Here is a 23,713-nt window from a genome sequence, read left to right on the forward strand (position 1 = left end):
CGACTAGAGTCAAGGGCATCTTGGATTTGGTTTCGTATGTCAACACGGTGCCGACGTCTCCAGTGTGTAAGAGCCTCTGCCACAGTACTCCGCTACGGGATCCCCATATCAATACTACCCCGGAACCCGAGATGTGCAAATAGCTGGCCAAGAGGGGTCCAAACATTGAACAAACACGATGTGTCATGCCTGTTATCACCTCTTTTTGATGTAAGCTGGCAGCAAGATCACGATATTTTAAAATCTTACGCCACATCCAAGAACCTCCAGCACTCTTCTCATTAACTGACCAGATCTTTGCCTTTTTCGAATTGAGGTCCGGACCTGACCACAAGAAAGCCGAGAAAAGGCTGTCTATCTCCTGAAGACACTTCTTTGGCAAGCAAAATGCAGAGAGCCAAAAGTTTGTTAGACTGGAAAGCACTGACTTGAGCAGCTGAAGCATGCCCGCAAAGGACAAGAAGCGACCCGTCCAAGAGGTGATACGTTGGCGAATAAGCTCAATGAGTGGAAAATAGTCAGCATGCATCATGGAACGAGTGAGCAATGTTATTTTATTATTTATATGATTGATTCTCAGATTATGCGTTCACTATAATTGAGAGTTCAAAGCCATAAGACATGGATGATGAAACCTATGTTCAAGAGAACAAAGGAACTCTGATAGGATAAAGCAATTTACCTAATTCGTATTGCTATGATTACAAGATGATGCAATATGACAATGCCTTGAGCTGCTACGAGAAGGCTGCACTTACAGGTATGCTGAAGCATATTGTAACATGGGTGTCATCTATAAGAACCGTGGTGACTTGGAGATGACAATCACTTGTTATGAGAGGGTAGCATATCTGTTATAAGTGTGACATTGATATAGTGATTTTTCTTACCTCAAGAAAAAGTTTCAGTTTTGCGTTCTTGCCTTTGCATTTTGTGTTGAATTTGTATATTTGCTGGTTTATTGCTCTTATGTGATTTGAATTTGTAGAAGAATATGTAAACTTTATATTAAGTTGTGGTATTTTTTTATATGATTACAGGTTTTGCAAACAAGAAGACGGTGACCATTTAGGCAGCTGAGAATCATCGTCTTGGCTGTCTCACTTTGAGTCTTTATCTCTCCATATGCAGCTTCCACAAGGGAATTTTTCCGCTCTGGTGTCGCAATCATCCATGTAATGTTACTGCTTCGCCAATGCCTGTTGTTATTAAATCAATTTGAACATCATCATCTCTCTCCATCATTTTGATCTTAATCTGTTAAGACTTCTCAAACCTTCAATTATATAATCAAATTGTTCAATTTTAGGCCTTAGCTTTGAGGATATGAAACAAATACTTGAGCTATATAGATGCACACTAGCCTTTTTGTAGCCTTGGTTGTGTTCTCTACTAAAACCATATCTTGTTGATTTTCATGTTTAGCAACTGTAATGGACCCTTTAAATTTTATTGTTTCTTAAGAAATTCTTTTTTTTTAACTATGATTTGATTATAACGAAAGAGAGATAGTTCAAGTACAAAAACATCAATGCCAACCATTAAGCAAAGTAGAAAACAGAGCAAAACAATAGTAGAAACTGTGCCTATACCTTACGTTCTTGATCTATCTGATTTTGTAGCCAAGCAGGTCCACCTAAGGCAAGGTAAGATTGAAGACGACCCTCTCGTGTGACACTAGATGCAATCGCCCTAGCCAAAGAATTGGCTTTCGGTGAAGAAAGCTTGATAGTAAACTCCCCTGTCACCCGTATTGCACTAATGATTTTGTCTAGCTCCGAACGATATTTTGGCCATTTATCCAGACATTCTAAGGCCATCACCACCGACTGACAGTCAGTCCAAACTTCACAAGACGTACAATGAAGTGTAATAAGGCTTTGTAGACACCACATAAGACAACTAATCTCAGCGGAAATCTTGTTACTTCGCGGCAGGAATGCATCCCTCGCATGATACAGAACCTCTCCAGTATGATCTCTGAGTATCCAAGCGCCACCACAATACAAAGATTCCTTGCCCCACGCTGCATGAATGTTGCATTTAAGTTTGCCAGAAGGGGGTCGGATCCAGCGGTGAACATGTTGTACATGTCGATTAGCGTCTCTATTGGTAGCCTGGGATATTAACGTATGTTGTTTCAACCACTCCTCCGCCTCCTCAATAGCCAAAGCCACAATGACATGAGAGTCTTGATCCCGTTGTGTAAAGACAATAGCATTACGAGCCTTCCAAATCCCCCATAAGATCCAAGGAATTGCTTGCCTAGTACCCTCAGTGATTTTTGCTTGTTTCATAAAGTCTAAGATCAGAGAAACATTGTCCACAACCGAGTTCGAGAAGCCTTGTGCCGGGGTGGGAAACTACCAGACTCCACGCGCCATAGGACAACTAAGTAACACATGAGTGATTGTCTCATCCTCAACGTGACATACCACACAGAGTGGGTTAACAGATAGTCCATGGTTGCGCATACACTCTGCAACCGCCAAAGCTTGTGACAAAGCTCTCAAAAGGAATAGCCGTATTTCAGGCTCAGTTACAGTCTCCCAAACCCGAAGTTTAACCTTGTTAATGCGAATCATATATGTAGATAAATGATTCAAAATGTCACTCTCCTGAGATAACAACCAGTTCCCACTTTTGACTGTATATTGGCCATTTTGAGTGAAAACCCAAACATATCGGTCATGTAGGTGTTGTGCTGGAGGAAAGGACCTAATCCTAGGTATCTCAGAAGGAGGGAACAGATCCTGGAGGGTTTGTGGGTTCCACCCCCCGTCGTCCTGAATGAGAGCCGATACATTGAGGTTTAAATCAATCGTTAGTTCCTTATTGAACGGTCTTCTCGGCCTATCGTCAAACACCCATTTGTCGAGCCACACCTTTTTCTAGTAACTCATGTCCAAACATTATACTCCGCCAAGCATACGATGGCCTGTACCTGATTCTAGCCTCAAAGAAAGGGACATTCTCAAAATATTTAGCCTTATAATTACGAGCCCCCAAAGAATTAGGAGAGTCTAGGAGTCTCCATCCTTGTTTGGCTAGCAAAGCCTGGTTAAAGCGAACAATGTCTCGAAAGCCTAAGCCTCCACGTTCCTTCGATTGAAAACTATATCCCAAGACACCCAGTGCATCTTATGTTTGTCTGCACTCGCATTCCACCAAAACTGACACATCGCACTTGTGAGCTGTCTACATTGGTGCTTCGTTAAATGAAAACATGACATAGCATAGACTGGAAGCGCCATAGCCACTGACTTAAGCAAAACCTCCTTACCTCCCAAGGAAAGCATTTTCTCATACCACCCACTAAGTCGAGACTTTAGACTATCACTTATAAACTGCAGAAGGTCTCGTTTTGAACCACTAAAACATTCTGGCAGGCCCAGATCTTGCCTGTCCCATCCTCCTGCTCAAAACCAGTGACCAGACTAAGCAAGTGACGCATATACGGATCCATCTTTTTTCCAAATGTAATTGCGGACTTCTGAAAGTTGATCACTTGCCTTGAAGCATCCCCATATAGTTTAAGGCATTTCAAGAATTCAGAGCATTCTCGAAGATTAGGTTGGCATAAAAACAAGCTATCATCAGCAAATAGGATATGTTGGATCGATGGACAAGAAGAGAATAGTTTAATTCATGTGACACGACCTTCCACCTATGCTCTGTTCATGATATGAACCAATGCCTCAGCACAGAGGATAAATAGAAATGGCGAGAGCGGATCCCCCTGTCGAATCCAATGCTCAGGTTTAATGTAGCCATATGATGCACCATTTAAAAGGACTGAGTAGGTAACCGAAGTTACACAACTCATTCATCGCACCCATTTCATATGAAATCCCAACCGGATCAGTAATTCTTCAAGAAACTTCCATTCCACATGATCATAAGCCTTGGACATATCAGTCTTAATCGCCATGAAGTCTTCATCACATTGTGGATTGGTTCGCAAGTCATGGATCATCTCATGGGCTATAAGAATATTATCTGAAATCAATCGTCCTGAGACAAATGCGCCTTGAGTATCCGAGACAATCGTGGGAAGAAAACGCTTGAGTCGATTACAAAGAACCTTGGAAACTATCTTGTATAACACCGAGCATAAACTAATTGGCCTCAAGTCAGTCATTTTCTCTGGAGCAGTATTTTTTGGGATTAGACAAATCTGTGTGTAGTTCCATTCCGACTGGAGGGAACCAGATTCAAAAAACTGTTCAACCTCCTCAATCACTTGAGAGCCAACAATATCCCAATATTCCTGATAAAAATGCCATGTCATGCCATCTGCACCTGGTGTCTTTTCTTCTTGAATGCTAAAGGCTGCAATCTTAACTTCCGCACTAGAAGGTGATTTAATCAGCTCATTGTTCATCTGCTCCGTAACTCTTGGAGTCATACCATCAAGGGCATCTGATATCGCCTCAGGATTTGAAGTGGAGAACATATTACGAAAATATGACACCGCTATCTCACCTTTAGACCCTTCTGTAAAATGCACCACACCATTCTGATCCCTAAGGGACAGGATTCAGTTTTGGACTCGACGTCGTTGTACGCTTCCATGGAAGAAGCGAGTGTTACGATCACCATCATGCATCCACCTCTCTCTACTTTGCTGTTTCCAGAACAGCTCCTCTGCTCTGTAAGCTTCTGCTAGTTCCCACCGTAGATTCTTCATAAGATGAAGATTCGGCTGTGACTTAGTGCTTTCTGCATCAATTTGCAGACGAAAGGAAGCAATGTTCTCTTTAGAATTTTGTTGAGTTGATTTCTTCCACGTCGAAATAGCTTTTCTGCAATCAGCAACTCGATTTAACACTGTTTGTGATCCTCGATCATCGCCCCTAGACCATCCGTCCTTCACTATCTGAGCAAATTCTGGTTTAGATGTCCATCTTCTTTGGAACATAAATCGGCCTTTATTCGTATCATTACCACCAACGAACCTCAACAAGAGAGGTCGATGATCAGAACCAATCCTCTCTAAGAACTCGGCTTGAACTCGCGGGAAAAGATGAAACCAAGCTGCATTTCCCAAAGCTCTATTTAGACAACACTGTATCCATATCTTATTGTGTTCCCCTGCCCACGAGAACTTGTTATCAATACTAGGGACCTCCCGTAGTCGGCAATCAGAGATCATATTCCTGAACGGATAAAATGACGATTCCGACCGTGCTGGTACCCCAAGCTTCTCAGTATTGTCAACCAATTCATTAAGATCCCCCAAAACCAACCAGGGATCATCTCTTGTTGTACCAAGGGAGATCAAATTATCCCAAACTATCTGCCTCTGCTGATAAACTGGATCCCCATAAACACAAGAAATGAAAAAATTGATTGCTCCTAACTTAACTTCCACATCAATTATCCTTGTATCCGAATTAAGAACTTGAACTACATAAGTCGATTTCAAAAACAGAGCCAGGCCTCCACTTAGGCCTACCGACTTCTGTAGATTCACCATGTACGAACTGGAGTTTTTTGTCTCCATGAGGAACAAAAAGTCCGGGAAATATGTACGCCTCATCTCCCGCAAAGTAAGAATTGTCAAGGTGCCCCCCAGTCCTTGACAATTCCAGCTCATAAAGCATATACTTGCACCGGCGGTTCCTCATAGGGAACCACCGTATCATCACCACGTTTGGCCAGTTTCGATGATATTAAAGCCTCATCTGTAGCTTTTCTTTTTGAAGAGAGTACCTCATCAGAATCCTCTGTTAGCACAGGTCTATTCTGAATAGCTTGAGCCTTACGTATCCACTTGTTTGGGCGGTGTCATTTCTTCAGTTGTTTAGGCTTAGGTCCGGTAGTGTACCTGTAGAAAAATCATCCCTCAATTTCGTAGATCCCATGTTTACCGCTGAAGTTGTAGCATAAGACACAGCCGAGGATTGGTTTGGGAAGGCTAAACGGTCTAAAACACTCTCTGATCTCAAAACCGGGGCCGAGTGTGCTTCTCCGGAGATTGTATCAGATCATACACCTTCAAAGTCGAAGACTAAACCTTTTCCCTTGTCCACATTTGTAGTGATAGTTGGAGGTGCCTCCAGGAGGAGAAAGCGTTGTTGGCCCTCAGTGTCTCCCTCCAAATTCCACACAGACTAACATACTCTCTCTATATGAATCTTCTTCAGCTGAGAATCTGCAACTTATAGATACTGACGCATCTCGTCCAAGACAGGTTTAGCTATTTTTGGCCTACATGAAGTTGGATCAATACCCACATCCGCATCCGTCAAGACGCTAAACAAAGGGTCGTCTTTGCTGATCTTTGGGATTAATCGACTCGTAACCAGAGTTGCACCGTTAATCCCTCCCGTAGCAAGAACTAGCCGGTTCACAGGATTAAACAGACATCTTTCCTTATCATGTGTGAGTCTCTGGCACTGATAGCATCGACGTCTGATCCTTTCATATTCAATTCCAATAGCTACCGTTTCACCTGATGGAAGTTGGAACTCTCGAGAATTCTTCAGTGGTCGACTGAGATCAAATAAAATCTTGACCCTAACATATCCTTTGCTCAAAGGTTTGAGGGGGTCGAAAACAACATGCGTGACTCGACCAATCCGCCCTGCAATCTCCTTTATGGTATCCGTTGTATTCTAGTTCACCGGAATGTTCCTCAGTCGGATCCATATTGGTAAAACCTTCAAATAATCTTATGGTGGCTTTTCCACCCATTTTTCCAAAGTGACACTCCTGTCATTGAAAGTCCATGCACCAGTATCCAGTACCGTGGAGAGATCTGACTTTGAGTCAAATATGAATTGAAACCTATCATTAGGTAGAGCAATACCCCTTGCCCGGTTATAGACACGCCACATCCATGGCATTTCATGAATCAGACTAGACATTTTTTGATTTTCTGGACACAGAAGCCTCCCAATGATACTACGTTCATTACGAACGCAAGAGCTAAACTGAGGAAGATCTTGTAGAACAATCGGCTGGTCATCATCAAGCGACATCTCTTGTAGAGCTCTGTCCAAAGCGTACTCCATAGCTTATTCCACACGTAATCAACCCTAGAAATCGAGTGCAGGTATGGGGTTTATCTTCTGGCGGCGTGGTGAAGCTGAAAAACTAGGTTAAACTTGACTTGTAATCTTCAAAGATTCAGTAAATATTGTGAAATAAACAGAAAATATCCTATCAAATCCGGCGAAAACAAAGATTTTCCTGGTATACTTCAGCTTTTCAATAGAAGGAAACCCTCTGTATGAAAAAGAGAGTCCTAAGCTTTTTTAACTATTCCAATTCCCCTTTCTTCCCCTTAAGAAATTCTTAATACAACTTTTTAAAAAATTTATAATAAAATAATTTTTAAGCAATTTCTATAAATTCATGGATGGAGATGCTCTAAAGGGTTAAAGGTTTTTATTAAATTTTGGATTTTAAATACTGTATAAAAAAAAAGAAATTCAATATTACAACAGGGGATACGAGAAAAGATTTTAAGAGAGAGAATAAGATCCTATGTAGAAGGGCTAGAGTTTAGATCAAAACCTCGATCACAATCCTCGTCGAGAGAACAAGTGCTAGGGTTCTGTTCGGTGTTAGAAACAGATTGCAATTTTTCTTTCTTCTCAAGGCAAGCCATCACATGCTTCTTCACTCTCTCTATATGATCCTCAAGGATGTTTAACTCAGAGAGATCATCACAAGAATTGTATAGATCAGGGTCTTCCCACCAAAACCCTAATTTGGATTGGGATTTAACTTCAATTTTAGGAGGTGGCTTGCGATTTAGGTAACAATCAGCGATCTCGTGGGCAGGAGAGTAGCCGGAGAAGGAGTAAACAACATCGGAAATCTCTGAGGGAGAGGTTACGAAGACGGCGATGTTGGCTCCGGAGAGATGACAGAGATCGGCGGCTTTGGAAAAGACAGTTTGACGGCGTTTAGAGCAAGCCACGGCTCGTTGCTGTTTGGTTTCTCGTTTCTTTATTTCGATTTTTCGTTTTGTTCCTTTCTTCATTATGGACTCAGACGCGCTTGAGGACGGCATAATGTTTCTTACCGAGACAAAGAGAAAGAGAGAGCAGCGAGAGAGATAGAGAATACAGCGAGAGAAATAGAGAAATAGAGAAATAGAGAAATAGAGAGAGTAGAAACCGTTCATATAATCATCTGGTCAAACTTAGGTCTTGTTATTATTTTCCTTTTTTATGTCCGTAATCGTATATTTATTTTCTATTTTAGTTTTGTGTTTTCTATATATCACAACAATAGCTGCAAAAAAAAGAAAAGAAAAAAGGATGTTTCCATTTTACAATAATAATTTATAGCTAAAAGGCTAAAAGGATTAAACAAACTACACACAAATTAATCCCACCAAAAAAAACTTGGAAAGTTTACTGTAATAGCTTAGAAAAGGTAAAAAATGACTAGAATGTCTTTTTTTTTTTTTTTTGAAAATTTAAATGACATATGAACCTTTTGGAAGGTGTGGTAGGAAAAAATAAATTACAAGTATGTCATTAAAAAGTGATGCCACATATATGTTTTTAACACAACTGTTCAAAGTTTTTTTGAGGGAAAAACTCCCACTCATATAATCTATTTAACGATAGACATATTTTTCCCGACAGAGTTATATAAATATTGACCGACTTATTTGATAGAGTTTTATAATTAAGTAGATTAATTTGGCGGAGAAAGATTAGTGATGACAGACATAAAAAAAGCTGGCAAAGTTATGGTTATCAGTTGATCTATTGATAGATATATTGTAATGATGATATAATTATTCTTTTTTGATAAAGATATTAGTACAATGGTGATATATATAATGTGCTTATGTCGAATAGCAGTTTTTTTTTTGACAGATTTATATAGTTATTATGGTAGACATATACACTGAGATAGATTTATATGACAAATATAGTTATACACGATGGTAGATATTTCCATATGGATAGACATAATTAAAAGCGATAGAGTTATGTGTTAATTAAGTGGTTGACATATTTGTTACTGAAATAACAAAAGTTAAGTAGAGTTAAACATATAGACCTGATAGAGTTAATTGGTTTGACAGATTTATACTATTGATGTTTTAGGTAAAAACATAGCATTTTAGGATATATCCAGTGTTTTTTTAATATTGGGTTTACACTCTATCTTAATTTATAGTAATATTTTAAAACAAGGTAGTGCAGTGGTTAAAGTCTTTTATAAATGTGTTTCATGACTATTGTTCGAAGCTTAGCGGTTGCCAAACATTGATTTTTTATAGCGAATTTGGACTTGGTCGCAACGACTAACCTCTACCTCCTCACCGCCATCACTATCCTCCAAAACCAGTTCAAACCAGATCGTACACATCAAAGCAGATTATGAAAAATAACATTTTAGATCTTTCTTAATGTCAATTAAATATTGAAGCAGATTCGTAGCTATGGATCTTTGTTAACATCAATTACTATCACCACTTCCAGCAATATTAGCACCGTCAATGCCGGAAAAAGTTATGATTAACTGGCTTCGCCGAATTATTTACTGAAAAAGTTCAAAAACCGCCTCGTTTGAAGCCACCGGCCACCATCGATAGACACATACATGAAAAGAGATTAAAATACGTATACAATCTGAAAGAAAGATCTAAACTCGTGAATCCACAATTGTTTCCAACTTATTTTTTTGCAAATTAAATCTGAGATCGAAGCATTTTTAAGTCGGTAAAACAGTAAATCTTTCGTAGAGGCTTAACAACATTTTCTATGGAATCTTGGGCCAAAATAATCTAACAAAACAACATAGATCCGGATCCAAGAACTAACCAGATCTCGCCTAGAACTGAAAGTTAGTTCGAGCGGAGGAGACCTAAACCTAGGCAGCTCAAACCAATTCACCACCCTCCGTAAAAACTAAGAGCCAAGGATGGCTAAGGCCTAAGGATTGACAAGCCATGTAATGGTCTGAGGATCAGAAGAAGAAGAGACAATAGTAGAAACAAAAGCCCTCTAAATTTTAGATCTTTAAAATTAAACAAAATAAATCCACACAAAGATCCACCAAAGATATAACAAGACAAAGCCAACAACCCGATGTTGACAAAACCACTGATGTTGGAAACATAGCTGGCCGTCAATGTTAACGGAACGAAGATCCACCGTAGACAAAACAAGACAAAAGTAATTTTTTACCTTTTATTTGTTATTTATTTATTTTTTAATTATAATGACATGATAATAAATAACAAAAAAAACAAAATGTTTTATAGTCTTTTTCCCAACTTATATGTGTTATTTGAGTAAAAGTTTGGTTGGATATGCTATTAGAGTAAATTAGCAACTTTTATGTGTTGTTTGATTAATTTTCTAAAAAAACTACGCGGAGTTAATTTTCAGCAAGCAATTGGTGTAAGATTTAAATGTTCCAAGTTTTAAAAATCTGATATGATTGGCCTGAGCTCAGAGTATAGTATTATATTCATGGGGTAGATTTTGTAATCAATTATTCACCAACCATCATTGCAAAAGTGACACATACAACGAAAAGGTTTAATGGTTGGGTCTTTGGTGGTAGAGACGCAAATTTCTGGTGAAATGGGCAACACACAACCCTCTTACTAAAGAAAAGAACAGTTCTTTTTCAAGTTTCAGAACAAAAGGAAAACAAAAGCCTTACTTAACACCTAACGCAAAAGAAAATAAACACTGTTTTTTTTTTCTGGTTAATTTTACTGCGTTTCTGACAAAACGTAACGAAACTAAACGTGTACTCACGCAAAAATTTTAAACCTCTCCTCAGACTTCACTTTTCTTCTTCTTCTTCTCACTCTTTTCCTTGGCAGGCATTTCGGCTTCTTCTTCCTCGTGTTTTCTTTTCTTTTTCTCCTTCTTTGCTGGCTCTACTGTTTCGGGTTCTGCTTCTGATTTCTTCTTCTTCGACTTCTTCTTTGAAGGCTCCTCGGTTTTGGCTTCTTCCTCATCATCGGCCTTCTTCTTCTTCTTCTTTTTGTCGTTCTTCTCTTTGACACCGGTCTCTGAATCCACTTTGGGAGTTTGAAGAAAGGAGTCTGCAGCAGCGTTGTAAGTCTGTAGAAGACAACAGAAAAGCTTAACACTTTAAGCAACATTACAAATAAGCCAAAGCAATACTAAACAACCGAGAAAAGTCCACAATCTATCCAAAACTTAGTTGCACAAATCCACGATTCAGAAGTTTCACAAACATAATTACAAAAGAAGTCGAGGAAACAAAACTAGCAGAGGAATAATCTGACCTTAGCAGGAGTGATCAGACCTCCGGAACCCTTCTTCTTATCCTTGTCGTAAACTTCAATCTTTGGTTTGCCCTTAGCTGAGCCAGACAGACGTCCTAGATCTCTTCCTTCAAGAGTTCTCAACCGTGCTTCAAGCTGTCAGAAAAATACACGTAACCATCAATGAAGGAACAATATGTAAAAGGGATCGGACAGGAGAGGAAATGTATAGAAGAGCACCTTTAAGCGGTTTTCCACTCCCATAGTGTTATCTTGGCCATCACCAAGAGCATCACATCGGATAGCAAGAGCAGCTTTTGCAGCTAGTGACCGAGAGATTTTACCCTTGTGCTTTGGTGCAGCTTGGCCAACCACAGATGCGTGGTAAATTAGACCGTACTTTGGAGTGGCGTGTTTGGTCTTGAGGGCTCTAAATAGGGCTTTTTCAGCTCCAAGAATCTGAACTGTGCTCCCAGGTTGCTTTGAGAGGTTCAACAAACTACCACCATGAGAAATTAGGCGAGCACCGACTAGCTCACCGACAAGGGCAGTGAGATTTGGTGCAATGGTGTTCATTCTGCTCTTCAAGTAGTCATAAAGCTGAGCTCTGTACTCAGCTAGGGAAAGAACCTGGTCACAGAGTTCCCGGATATGCAACAAATCAAGGTCACTGACTTCAGTTCCCATAGATATCACAGAAGCCTCTTTAAGGTCTGCTTCAACTTCATCAGACAATATCTGAAATGAGATTGGACAAGGGAAATATGTGTTAAGAAGGCATATCTAGTTTCAAGGAAAAGCAAGCCGAATCCTAAAACAGATAGTCAAAAGAGAATGGTAAAGGAGGGATTAACCTCAGAGAAGTCTAGCTTAGCAGCATTAATCCGATTCCCCATTAGTTTTACAGCCTTGGCATATAGGATATTGTCCTGTACGATCTTAGCAAGCTCAGGAAAATGCCAACCGTACCATTCACGAACCCTCATAGCGTATGTGTTGAGCTCTTTGTCAAGATCATCAAGCAAACCAATAGCTTGGATAATCATGGTATCCACCTATTAAAAATAATAATAGTATAAGGAAAAGTCACACAACATAAAACAAAACACATGACATACATAGGAGCTAAATGGTCTGACATTAACGTTGGAGAAGCAAATAAGGATGCCAAAAGATAAATAATTTATCAAATGTTACCAACCCAACAAAAAAGCAATCTAGAGAAATAGACGCCAAAATAAATTAAATGACTACCTTATCAGAACTGAACTTTAGTTTATATCTGGCAAGACTGTGAGACAATCCTAGGCTCATTGGAGCTAGATCATTATCCCCCAATCCAGATATAAGTTCAGTAAGCTGGCTTCTGACACCTCGTAAAAGCTCCATAACAGCATTGTTGTGAACACAGTCTATTTTCTACAAATAGTAAAGCAAATCCGTAAGAAACGACCCATCTTCATAAATGAAAGAGCATACCAGAACAAAACAAAAGTACACACCAGCTTCTCCTTGATAATATTTCCAAGCTTAGAATCAGCAACAGCTAAGGTTTCGCCATCACAGTTTGCTTTCAAAAACTTGCGTAGACCCTTGCTTGGAGTTCCCTCAAGCAATTTAGCCACAGCTTCAAGAGCTTCAGATGTGTTGTCAAACTTGTCAAAAGCTTTAAGCTTAACCATCTGTAACAACGCCAAAAATGATATGAGAAACCGACACACAACAATATAAGGCAGTCTATCTAAGTACTAAAACCATGGGTAGAAGAAACAGAAGTAATCACCTTTCGGGCTGACTCTGCAGTCATGAACTCATTACCCAAATCCTACAAAAAAACACCAAAATTTACAAACTTGGAATAAAAAACAATCGATACACAGACAAGGTTAAGATAAATGAATTGAAGACAGCACAAGGATGAAGATAATAACCTCAACATTAGAGAGCTTTCCTTCCTTCAACACTTTAAATAGGGCAAAACCACCTGGCGTCTCAAACAGTACTAGCATTTTCACAAGCTGTTAGGTCAGCCCCTGAAAATTAAAAACACCCTTAAAATTATCTCAATGGCAAAGTCACCATACTTACAAAGTTCATCTTTTGAGAGCTAAAGACACTAAGCTAGTTAGAAACCATATGCAAGAAAAAACCTTTCTCATGATCTATGGGAAAAAACAGAGTACATTACTCTGAACAAATTCTTCAAAATCCGACAAAAGAACAAAACTATACTTAGTCAAAATCTAGAACTTAAAGGCTATCAACGAAGAAAGAAGATTCAGTTACCTCGGAGGGTTTACGCACAGACAGAGAGAGAGAAGGAGAGAGAAAAAGTTTCAGGAGCCGCGATTTTTCTAGGGTTTAAGATGGTATTTATATTTGTTGAAGAAGGTTCAGAGATTCTCAAAACGCTGCGTTTTATTGTGAAAAGGGGGCGAATTTTGTAACTTTAATCAGCTAGGGTTTTTAAAACGAAGTGATTTTTTAAAGAATTCAGCATTTTGGGCCTAATTTAACTCGGCCCATTAATATCAACAAATTCAAAAGACACCGTTGTCTTGACTTGAGTACACAACAATCATGTTAAGCCAGCGACATGTAAAAATTAAGACAAGAACACAAGTTTAAAATGGAATCTTCAAAGTTGTTATTTTTATTGCGAGAATGTACAAATGCCAAGTCGTTAAGACAAGCCAAGCTTGTTCACCAGAGAATACTCACGGTTGGGTTACGTAGCGACGTCGTTTTATGCAAAAGTCTCATCAATGTCTACTTCGCTTGTAAAGACCATTGCTCGGCGAGACTCGTCTTCCAGAACATGGATACACGATCGGATGTTTACATCTGGAACTCACTTGTGTCTGGTTATTCGAAGAACTCGATGTTTCATGACGCTCTTGAAGTTTTCAAGAGATTGCTTAATTGCCCATTTTGCGTCCCTGATTCGTTTACTTATCCGAATGTGATCAAGGCTTATGGTGAGTTGGGTAGAGAGTTTTGTGGTAGAATGATTCATACCCTTGTGGTTAAGAGTGGGCATGTTTGTGATGTGGTTTTAGGGAGCTCTTTGGTTGGTATGTACGCAAAGTTTAACTTGTTTGAAGATTCAGTACAAGTGTTCGATGAAATGCCTGAGAGAGATGTTGCTTCTTGGAACACGGTTATTTCGTGTTTTTATCAAAGCGGGGAGGCAGAGAAGGCTTTGGAGTTATTCGGTAGGATGGAAAGTTCTGGCTTTGAACCAAATTCAGTTTCATTGACGGTAGCCATATCGTCGTGCTCGAGGCTAGTGTGTTTGGAGAGAGGGAAGGAGATCCATAGAAAGTATGTGAAGAGAGGGTTTGAGTTAGATGAGTATGTAAATTCTGCTCTTGTAGATATGTATGGGAAGTGTGACTGTTTTGAGATGGCTAAAGAGGTTTTTCAACAAATGCCTAGAAAGAGTTTGGTTGCTTGGAATTCTATGATTAGAGGTTATGTCTCTAAAGGAGATAGTAACTCATGTGTTGAGCTTTTGAATAGGATGGTCGTAGAAGGAACTCGACCGAGTCAGACAACCTTGACCAGTATTCTGATGGCTTGCTTTCGGTCACGGAATCTCCAACATGGAAAATTCGTACACGGTTATGTGATTAGGAGTGCTGTAGATGCAGATATCTATTTAAATTGTTCTCTGATCGATCTATACTTCAAGTGTGGTGAAGTAAAGTTGGCTGAAACCGTCTTTTCAAAGAGTCAGAAGGACGTTGTTGAGTCATGGAATGTTATGATCTCTGGTTATGTGAGTGTGGGTAATTGGTTTCAGGCTGTTGCAGTTTATGACCAAATGGTGAGTATTGGAGTGAAACCAGACGTAGTGACTTTCACAAGTGTTTTACCTGCTTGTTCGCAACTGGCTGCGTTAGAGAAAGGCAAACGGATTCATATGTCCATTAGTGAGAGCAGGCTCGAAACAGATGAGTTGCTGATGAGTGCACTTCTTGACATGTATTCTAAATGCGGCAATGTGAAAGAAGCTTCTAGAATTTTTAACAGTATGCCAAAGAAGGATGTTGTGTCATGGACAGTAATGATCTCTGCGTATGGATCTCATGGTCAACCCAAAGAAGCCCTTAACCATTTTGATGAAATGCAGAAGTTTTTTGGTGTAAAACCTGATGGGGTTACTTTTCTTGCTGTATTGTCAACTTGCGGTCATGCCGGGTTAATTGATGAAGGTGTTAAGTATTTCAGTCAAATGAAATCAAAGTACGGAATCAAGCCTAGTATTGAACACTACTCGTGCTTGATTGACATTCTTGGCCGAGCAGGTCGGTTGCTTGAAGCTTATGAAATTCTTGAAGAGAAACCAGAGACAAGAGAAAACGCTGAGCTTCTCAGTACTCTTTTCTCTGCTTGTTGTTTGCACAAGGATCAATCATTGGGAGATAGAATCGCAAGATTGCTTGTGGAGAAATGTCCAGAGGATGCATCTACCTATACTTTCTTGTATAATTTGTATGCCTCTTGTGAGTCATGGGATGCAGCAAGGCGGGTCAGACTGAAAATGAAAGAAGTGGGACTGATGAAGACACCTGGCTGCAGTTGGATTGAGATGAATGAAAAAGTGTGGCATTTCTATGCTGAGGACAGGTCTCATCCACAAGCTGAGAACATTTGTGAATGTCTTGCCCTTTTAAATGGTCACATGGAAGCTGGTCAATGATTCTTATGGTGTTGCATCTGTCCCAAGGAGACAGTATCTCAGGCTAATGTCCAAGTAACACAAATGGTGGTTTCAGAGCTAAGTCATGCACTCAGAGCGTCTGAAGCTTTTGAATAAGGTTGCTGGTGTTTTAAATGTAACACTGGATGAATATTGTTTCACATAACAATTAAGAAGCATGTTCCACAGTAAAGTCTTTCAAAGCTCAACCAAGCATGTTCAACATTATCAGCCTAATCTGACCCTTGTCGATTGCTTCACATTCGTGCTGCTTCTCGTGGTTCATGACACCTAGGACATGACTATCTCCAAGACTCCAACGTAAAACCTAACTAAAGAGTCAGTTACATGATGCCGAGATCTTTATCTAACAAGGAACGGGCAAGGACGTTTTGGCCTTTCATGTGAAAATATGCACTGAAGATCCCACCATGGATCCTTGATACATACTCGTCCGGTAGTAATCTGTAAGCGTAGAGGACAGAGGGTGACATTCATCTCAGACTTACCTAGCTAGAGCCACTCTGTAAACACGATTTCAAGATTCACTACTCCCGATTACACATTAGAAATCCCATATCAACAAGTTGAAACACACTAAAAAGGAAGAAGAGTAACCCAAAAAACAATTTATACAAAATTACGGTAAATTCTTATAAGTTGTATAAGCATTTGGTCTAGCTTGATTATATTTGATGTTTAGGCTAGTAAGGGGTCCATCTTAGGCACTTTATTGCATTCACAATGGATTCAAACACATAAGAACCATTGACCGTTCATCATTAACCTCTTAAATCTTGAACTAGCTAGGCCGTGGTTTGGTACGTTTTGGAGGGATTTGGTTTCAGTTTATATTAAGAGAAGGCAACCGTAGTGCCACTAGGCCCAATACTTTGTAGAAACATGTTTTAAGAACTGAGTTTATCAGTCCAACTTATTATATTTAGTTTTTTTTTTTTTTTTGGTATCAATGTGAAGATTTATTATACCATTTTCGAAGTTTTACTGAAGTTACAGAGAATACAAGTAGCAGAAAAGAACAAAATCTACATAATAAACAGACAAAACAAAACAATAATGGAGGAAAAACATAAACCCAAAAGGAAACAGAAGAAGAAACACCGATTCCAAGATGTTAAACTTGGAAATTTGCGTGATTTCCACAACTCCAAGGAGTTGGAGTCTCATCCTAGTTGCCACGAGCAAACCAAATCCTAAAGAGGCCAGCCTTCAAAACCTCAAGATTAAGCGCCTACAGCTTCTTCGCAAACTAACGCAAAAACGCAATGACAACAATGGACTTACTCACAAACCCGTTGGTTACAGGAGCATCTACGGGCGACCAGAGAACCCACCTCTACTCGCCATTCCTATTGTAAACAACAGGAACCATCTCCCACAGATAAGTGATGCCACTTAGACCAAAGCGCCGCCTCTATTCTTCTCTTGAGACTCCTCTTGGGATTAACGCGAACCGCCAAAACTGTTAAACGAAATGAAAACATCAACATCGAACTACCGGAGCAGAGATAAGAGAACCTGAAGGAAACCGCAAACTAGCAGCCATAGAAGACAAAGCTGCCACAAACGTCCTCCCACAAGGAAGAGAAGACTCGTCGTTAACCAAAGAAACTACCCACGACGAGACTAACCGCCACACGAACAACCAAAGGCAAAAAATTGCATAGCAAACTGATGCCGAGGAAGCCTCCACTTGTGCCACAAATCCGAATCCTCACTCTCAACAACCGGAAGCCGGAGAAAATCGATGAAGGAGAGACCGAGACACCAACAAAGAGAAGCTCCGTGGAATGCCAAGGAACTGGATCAACACCAAACCTGAAAAGGAAGAAAGGCGAGAAGAGACCGGCTAGCTACACTGAAATCTAGAAATGCCACGAGCATAGTCACCGAAGGAAACCAAGCTGCTCCCACACCACATCAAAGCCACAAAATCCCAGATCTGAAACCAGATCTAAAAACCACCGCAAGAGAGAAAGTCGTTCCGCCAAGACCCACCAGTAACATCGCTGAACACACAAGCCACCGTCCTCAAGCAGCCAGGACATCAGCAACCCAACCCCCTTGGGGAGTATCTTCTCTCTACACGGTGGCTTACCACCAACACGAGGCTTCAGAAGAGAGGGCAGATCCAAGCACCACCACTGAAGCATACAACAACATTACAGAGAGGAAAATAAAAAGGAAGAAGCCCTCTCACGGTACCGGCAAAGAACGCCGGTGACCGGAGAGGCAAACGCAGAGAAACAAAGTTGTCGCAGGGGTAAAATGAAATTTCATTCATGAGAAAATATACCTATATCTCAAATCAACCCAAACATGCATATAACTAAAACAAACTGAACTCAAAAATAACGTTTTATTAATTGAAAGATTAAATAGCGAAAAATTAAGATACGATCAAATAGCTCCTCACCAGTACTGTTTCTTATTCAGATCCAACCGATGAAGAACCCATCTCAATCATGGCATAACACTAGATGTTGTCGGTAATAACAAGAACAAGGGAGGAAGATGATTCATCATCGTTCCTCTTCAGAATCTCCATCCTACGATTAACATCTTTGAGATGTTGTTCAATTACAGAACCCAAATCTCGAAGATCACATTTCGGGAGACGATAAACAAAAGTGTTGCCATTATGACAATCAAACATGATGTTTTTCATCTCCAAGTCTTTGTTTTCTTTCTGCACCTTCTTCCAAGACTCGGTTGCTTTGGTGATCCTTCGTTTGAGAAAGGTCTCTTGGTTGACCATCTTCTTGGTCTTGTCCATCACCAACATCATCTTCCATTGGGACACTACCTTGTTAGCCGTCTCTCTCGATGGCCACACCTTCGGGTTGGACTATTACGCAATGTTGACGACAACACATATGGGGACGTCACATAGAGTTGCCAACCTTGAGCTTTCTTCAAAACATTTTTTTTTTCTTTTCTTGAGATTTCCTTGCTGTTTCATTTTCTATGAAATTCATTTTCACGTTCTAATAGGGAATATATGGGCCATGGGCCACAAAGTTAAGATGGACCAAAGTCCATTAGGATTTAGCTAGCATTATGACATTAGGGTTAATATACCCTCAATCCTATATATATGTTTGTATAGCCTTAATTTCAATTACACAAGATAATACAATACCAAAATATTTTTCCCAAAATCATTCTCTAAATCTATCATGGTAGCAGAGCTATGGAAGGCGCTCAGAGTTTTGTAAAGGCCATCAAAATTGTGGAATGCACTTAGACTGTTGTAAAAGTCTTATAGAGTTGTGGAATGCGCTCGGACCATTGTTAAAGCCATCATGGATGTGGAATGCAGTCAGAATATTATGAAATCAAAGAGCTGCGACATGCGCTAAAGTTATTATGAAGATAAAAGATGTTGCGGAAGGCGCGCTCAGAGTTCTGTGAAGATCAAAGAGCTGAAGAAGGCACGCTCAAAGATCAAAGAGCTGCGGAAGATGCGCTCAAAGTTTTGTGAGCTGTGCGGATTGAGATACAATGAATTTGTATTTGAATAATCGAGAAGATATCTGCAGTTTTATGAGGTGCTTCGTCTTAGACGCGAACTGAGACCAGCGGGATTGTAAATGCGATCGTGGTCTTGTCTATTATCTGATCGGCACAAGATTTTGGGTGAAGCTCCGTGACGTATAGGGATAGCTTTTTACTGGAAGGATTTGATAGTTAATTGTTGGTTTTTGTTTTATGGTTTCGTCTTTAAGACAAAAGTTTTTGTTATTTTTGTCAGTTTTGTTTCAAGGTCATTTTGGTTGTGTGACTTGTTGTTGGGTGTTTATGGATTGATGCAGATGCGAGGAGAGTCTCTCCTGGTTATGTTTTGTTGTTCGAATCACCTTAATAAGGTGAGTGCGTGACCATGAGCTTATCTGAGTGATTGGGTTGTATGACCTCTTTTGTGTGATGAATGTGTTATGAGTGCTCTGTTTAATGGCTGGTTTGTTATGTTTTTTTTTTTGTCGTTGTACTCTTGATTTGCTTGTGTGTAACCTGGGAGGATTGCCTCACTGAGTATTTCTGGTAATACTCACGCATCTCTTTGTGTTTGTGGTGCAGGTAATGTGTGAAGTGGAATCATGGCAATGAGGAGGAGGATGATTAGGGTCTCAATTGTTGTGTCGTGGTTATGTTATTCTTGTTGGAACCTAGTTTGAAGCTTCCTAGGTTGCTGGTTATGTTAGTGGTTTATATGTTTACGATATGGATGTTATGGTTGATTTATGTTAATTTGAGTTGGATATGTTGGTTTGTTGTTGGTTTATTGTTCGGATTTTTAATTAAATATTATGGAATATTTAAATATATTATATATAGTATATATATTGTTAAAAAATGGGTCAGTTTGTTTCAGTTTGGTATCAGAGCCCTTACAGTTCTAGGGCGGGTTAATGGATGGTTTAGAGCGCTTTAGGAATTTTAATTGGTTATATTATTTTTCTGGTGCATAATATTGTGAAACTGTTGGTTGTGTGTTGGAAATTGATTATGAATAGTTAGTCAATTTTGGTATGCTATGGAGTCCTAGTATTATCCTCTGCTAGCCTTCAATGAGATTCAATGGTATGTTCTTTTTAGCGTTTTGTGATTGTTTAGAGTTCTTAGTTTATGTTTGGGAAATTGTAGATGTCCAATGAAAAGTTGTTGGAAAGTGGTGAATCACGCTGGTATCAGGAAATACCGTTAACGGTGATTTGTGGAGGTGGACGTTTTGGAGTGTGGCTTGGGAACGACCAGGGTGGTTGGTGATGTCCAAGAGGAAATAGAGTGGTTGGTAGGACATTGCGATGTTGTATGCGGATCATGGGATGTGATCTTGGTTGTGCAAATACTTATAGACGGTATGACCATTTGCTGTAAGGGGGGAGACAACTCATGAGAAGATGGGGGTTCTCTTGACTGGATGGGGGTTTCCTAGATACCAATAGCTCGGGGGTTCTCTTGGTACCGAGATCTCGAGGAAGATGGTCCGAGGGTGAGACGGTCTGGCTCGAAGACTGGGGGTCTGAGAGTGTGATCGGTATGACTTGAAAGTTGCGACCTAAGAGCAGATGAGTTGGGGGGAAAAGTGTAATGGATGTGGGGATAAGCTTTGCGACCGGATGCAGATCTCGAAGATGGATGGGGGTTCAATCTCGGATTTCCTGTTTGTTACCGGATGTAGATCTCGAGGTTGATGAGGGTTCAAGCTCAGGGTTCCTTTGTGTTGACCGGAAAGATCAGTTTTGTGCTGACCGGAGGGGGGCCAGCGTTGGGTGGACTAGTAGGGTCAGCTGGTGATGTGAACCGTTGCAACGTGGTTAGCGGGTTTTTTTTTTTTTTTTGCAGAGGAGTTGTGGTGTGTTCGGATTCAAGGACAAATCTATTGTTAATGGGGAAGAATTGTAACATCTCAGTTTTCTAATTTTAGAAATTTGTCGGTTTGGTTTAAGTTCACCGATTTGGTTTAAGTTCATCAATTTGGTTTGAGTTGCCAGTTTAGTGTTGGTTTTGGAAAAACCCGAAGAAGGGTTTTATAAGTCTCGACACCTTCTCCTTGCTGCTGTTGTTGCTGGTTTTGTGCTTGGGCTGTGAATAAAGCAAAGAGAGAGAAGCTTAGCATGGTGTGAAGGAGATTAAGGAGAAATCAGAATCATCATGGTTTGGTAGGAAAGGGTTTCGACATAGCCAAATCATACCCAAAGGTAATGGAATTTGGTGGAGTTATACATAAGCTTTGTGTCTAGACTCTCCTTTTTACATATTTGGATATGAGTTAATAATCGATGAGATTTCTGCAGTTTTGTGAGGTGATTCGTTTCAGACGCAAACTGAGACCAGCGGGGATTGTAAGTGCGATCATGGTCTCGTCTATTATCTAATTGGCATGAGATTTTGGGGGAAGCTCCGTGACGTCTAGGGGTAGGTTTTCACCGGACGGATTTGATCGTTAACGATTGGTATTGTTTTAAGGTTTCGTCTGTAAAACTGGAAGTTTATGTTCATTCTACCTGTTTTGTTTCAAGGTCGTTTTGGTTGTGTGACCTGTTGTAGGGTGTTTATGTGCTGTTGCAGACGCGAGACAAGTCTCTCCTGGTTATGTTTTGTTGTCTGAATAACCTTGATAAGGTGAGTGTGTGACCATGATCGATTGGGTTGTATGACTTGTTTTGTGTGATGATGTGTAGATGTGGTGAATGTGTTATGTGTGTTCTATTTAATGGATGGTTTGTTATGTTTTTATTTGTGGTTTTACTCTTGATTTGCTTGTATGTATAGCTCATAGATGAGAGAATCGCCTCACTGAGTATTTCTGGTAATACTATGCATTTCATTGTGTTTGTGGTGCAGGTAATGTTGACGTGGAATCATGGCATTGAGGAGGAGGATGATCTAGAGTCTCGGTTGTTGTGTTATGGTTATGTTAGTCTTGTTGGAACCTGGTTAGAAGTTTGCTAGGTTGCTGCTTATGTTAGTTTGGTTTTTATGTTTTCAATGTGGATGTTATGGTTGATTTTTGTTAATTGGAGTTGGATATGATGGTGTATCTAATAATATTATATATATTGTTATAAAAGAAATGGGTTGGTTTTTTCACGAAAAACATAATGATCCAAGTCTCACACATCAACCTTCCAATGTCACACACGCTCATGTCTCATTTTCCACCCGCTGATAACACCTAATCAAGTACATAAACCTTCTCCTTCGCTTACAGCTAGAATTATACTCAAAGGAGAATTCTCTTCTATCTTTTTTCTGGAACGAAAACACGAGCCTTAGGGCGTCAAAAGATTAGGAGGTCGAGTTTCCTTTTTCTTTTGAAAATTGTATAATGAAAATAAGATACTTCCTTGGAAAAAATTAGTTAATTTGCGCACATCTTTCTTTGGTACTATATGGTTAGTTATATATTTTTGTTATAATTTATAAAAGAAAAGACTACACCAAGTGTGGTTTTTAAACAATCAGAAAATTTCAGATAAAATTAAAATTGAATGTGCTATGATATGCATATGAGTTTCTCTTTGTTTTAGTAATCACTAGGCACTAGTCAGGTGGTCGAGTTAGGCCTAGCGATTAATCAATTAATTGGAGAGTATATGGGAATTAATCGGGAACTAGTTTTAGGGTTTATATCCAACATTGGAAAGTATGTATATTATTTCATGAGTAAAATTACAAATAACTCTGATGGTGTAGTGGTTTCAGTCTTTATAAATGAGTCATATATCCTTGGTTTGAATCCCAGCTGTTTTTTTTCCAATCAATTCACTTTTATCAGAAGGTAATATCGGTATTTTCTCTTCATCTTCTTCCTTTTGACTGCGCACCTACAACCTTAAAACGCGAACCAGTATAATTTTTTTCGTTTTTATCTTTTTTTGTTCGATTTACACCATACTTTATACAAAATCTTCAGATCTAATTATAAACAATTGATTTTCATCACTAACAAAAATTTGAGTTTTCTTCACATATCCGATTTAATTGCCTTGTTTATTAAACTTGCGGCAGTAGGGTGCCGCGATCGCTTTTCCAGCGATTAACTGGCCGTTGTGACCTAATTTTAAAACAGGGGAGTTTCCTAATAATCCAAATAACATAAATGTGTCAAGATAGAACCTTTAACCAACAACAGGAAAAAAAAAAAAAAAAAAAAAAAAGCAAAGACAACATTAGATATTTTTCATATGCAATTAGAGAACAAAAAAATACAAATCAAACAACTGAATAGTTCACTAGAATACATGTTTTTA

General features: G+C 39.5%; 3 protein-coding genes and 1 pseudogene across 3 annotated transcripts; 1 reads left to right on the forward strand and 3 right to left on the reverse strand.

The window, feature by feature from the left end:
• Nucleotides 1-929: 929 nt before the first annotated feature.
• On the reverse strand, nucleotides 930-8,096 carry LOC104736793 (agamous-like MADS-box protein AGL97). The gene is made up of 2 exons (XM_019234485.2): nucleotides 7,525-8,096; nucleotides 930-1,199 (listed from the first exon to the last, which is right to left on the reverse strand). The coding sequence occupies exons 1-2, from the start codon at nucleotides 8,024-8,026 to the stop codon at nucleotides 1,168-1,170; spliced, it is 534 nt and encodes a 177-aa protein (XP_019090030.2). The 5' UTR covers nucleotides 8,027-8,096; the 3' UTR covers nucleotides 930-1,167.
• A 2,461-nt stretch (nucleotides 8,097-10,557) lies between these two features.
• LOC104736794 (putative nucleolar protein 5-1) lies at nucleotides 10,558-13,686 on the reverse strand. Its single transcript, XM_010456854.3, has 9 exons — nucleotides 13,514-13,686; nucleotides 13,159-13,260; nucleotides 13,011-13,052; nucleotides 12,730-12,909; nucleotides 12,482-12,646; nucleotides 12,082-12,282; nucleotides 11,468-11,965; nucleotides 11,249-11,383; nucleotides 10,558-11,060 (listed from the first exon to the last, which is right to left on the reverse strand). Exons 2-9 carry the CDS (start codon nucleotides 13,234-13,236, stop codon nucleotides 10,770-10,772), a joined length of 1,590 nt encoding a protein of 529 aa, XP_010455156.1. The 5' UTR covers nucleotides 13,237-13,260; nucleotides 13,514-13,686; the 3' UTR covers nucleotides 10,558-10,769.
• A 112-nt stretch (nucleotides 13,687-13,798) lies between these two features.
• Nucleotides 13,799-16,141, forward strand: LOC104738253 (pentatricopeptide repeat-containing protein At5g27110). Its single transcript, XM_010458455.3, has one exon. The coding sequence runs from the start codon at nucleotides 13,857-13,859 to the stop codon at nucleotides 15,930-15,932; it is 2,076 nt and encodes a 691-aa protein (XP_010456757.2). The 5' UTR covers nucleotides 13,799-13,856; the 3' UTR covers nucleotides 15,933-16,141.
• Nucleotides 16,142-18,399: 2,258 nt separating this feature from the next.
• On the reverse strand, nucleotides 18,400-19,134 carry LOC147929523 (agamous-like MADS-box protein AGL80 pseudogene; annotated as a pseudogene).
• Nucleotides 19,135-23,713: the final 4,579 nt, after the last annotated feature.

The sequence above is a fragment of the Camelina sativa genome, chromosome 13 (assembly GCF_030686135.1).
Source record: "Camelina sativa cultivar CO46 ecotype springtype chromosome 13, ASM3068613v1".
Classification (NCBI taxonomy): domain Eukaryota; kingdom Viridiplantae; phylum Streptophyta; class Magnoliopsida; order Brassicales; family Brassicaceae; genus Camelina; species Camelina sativa.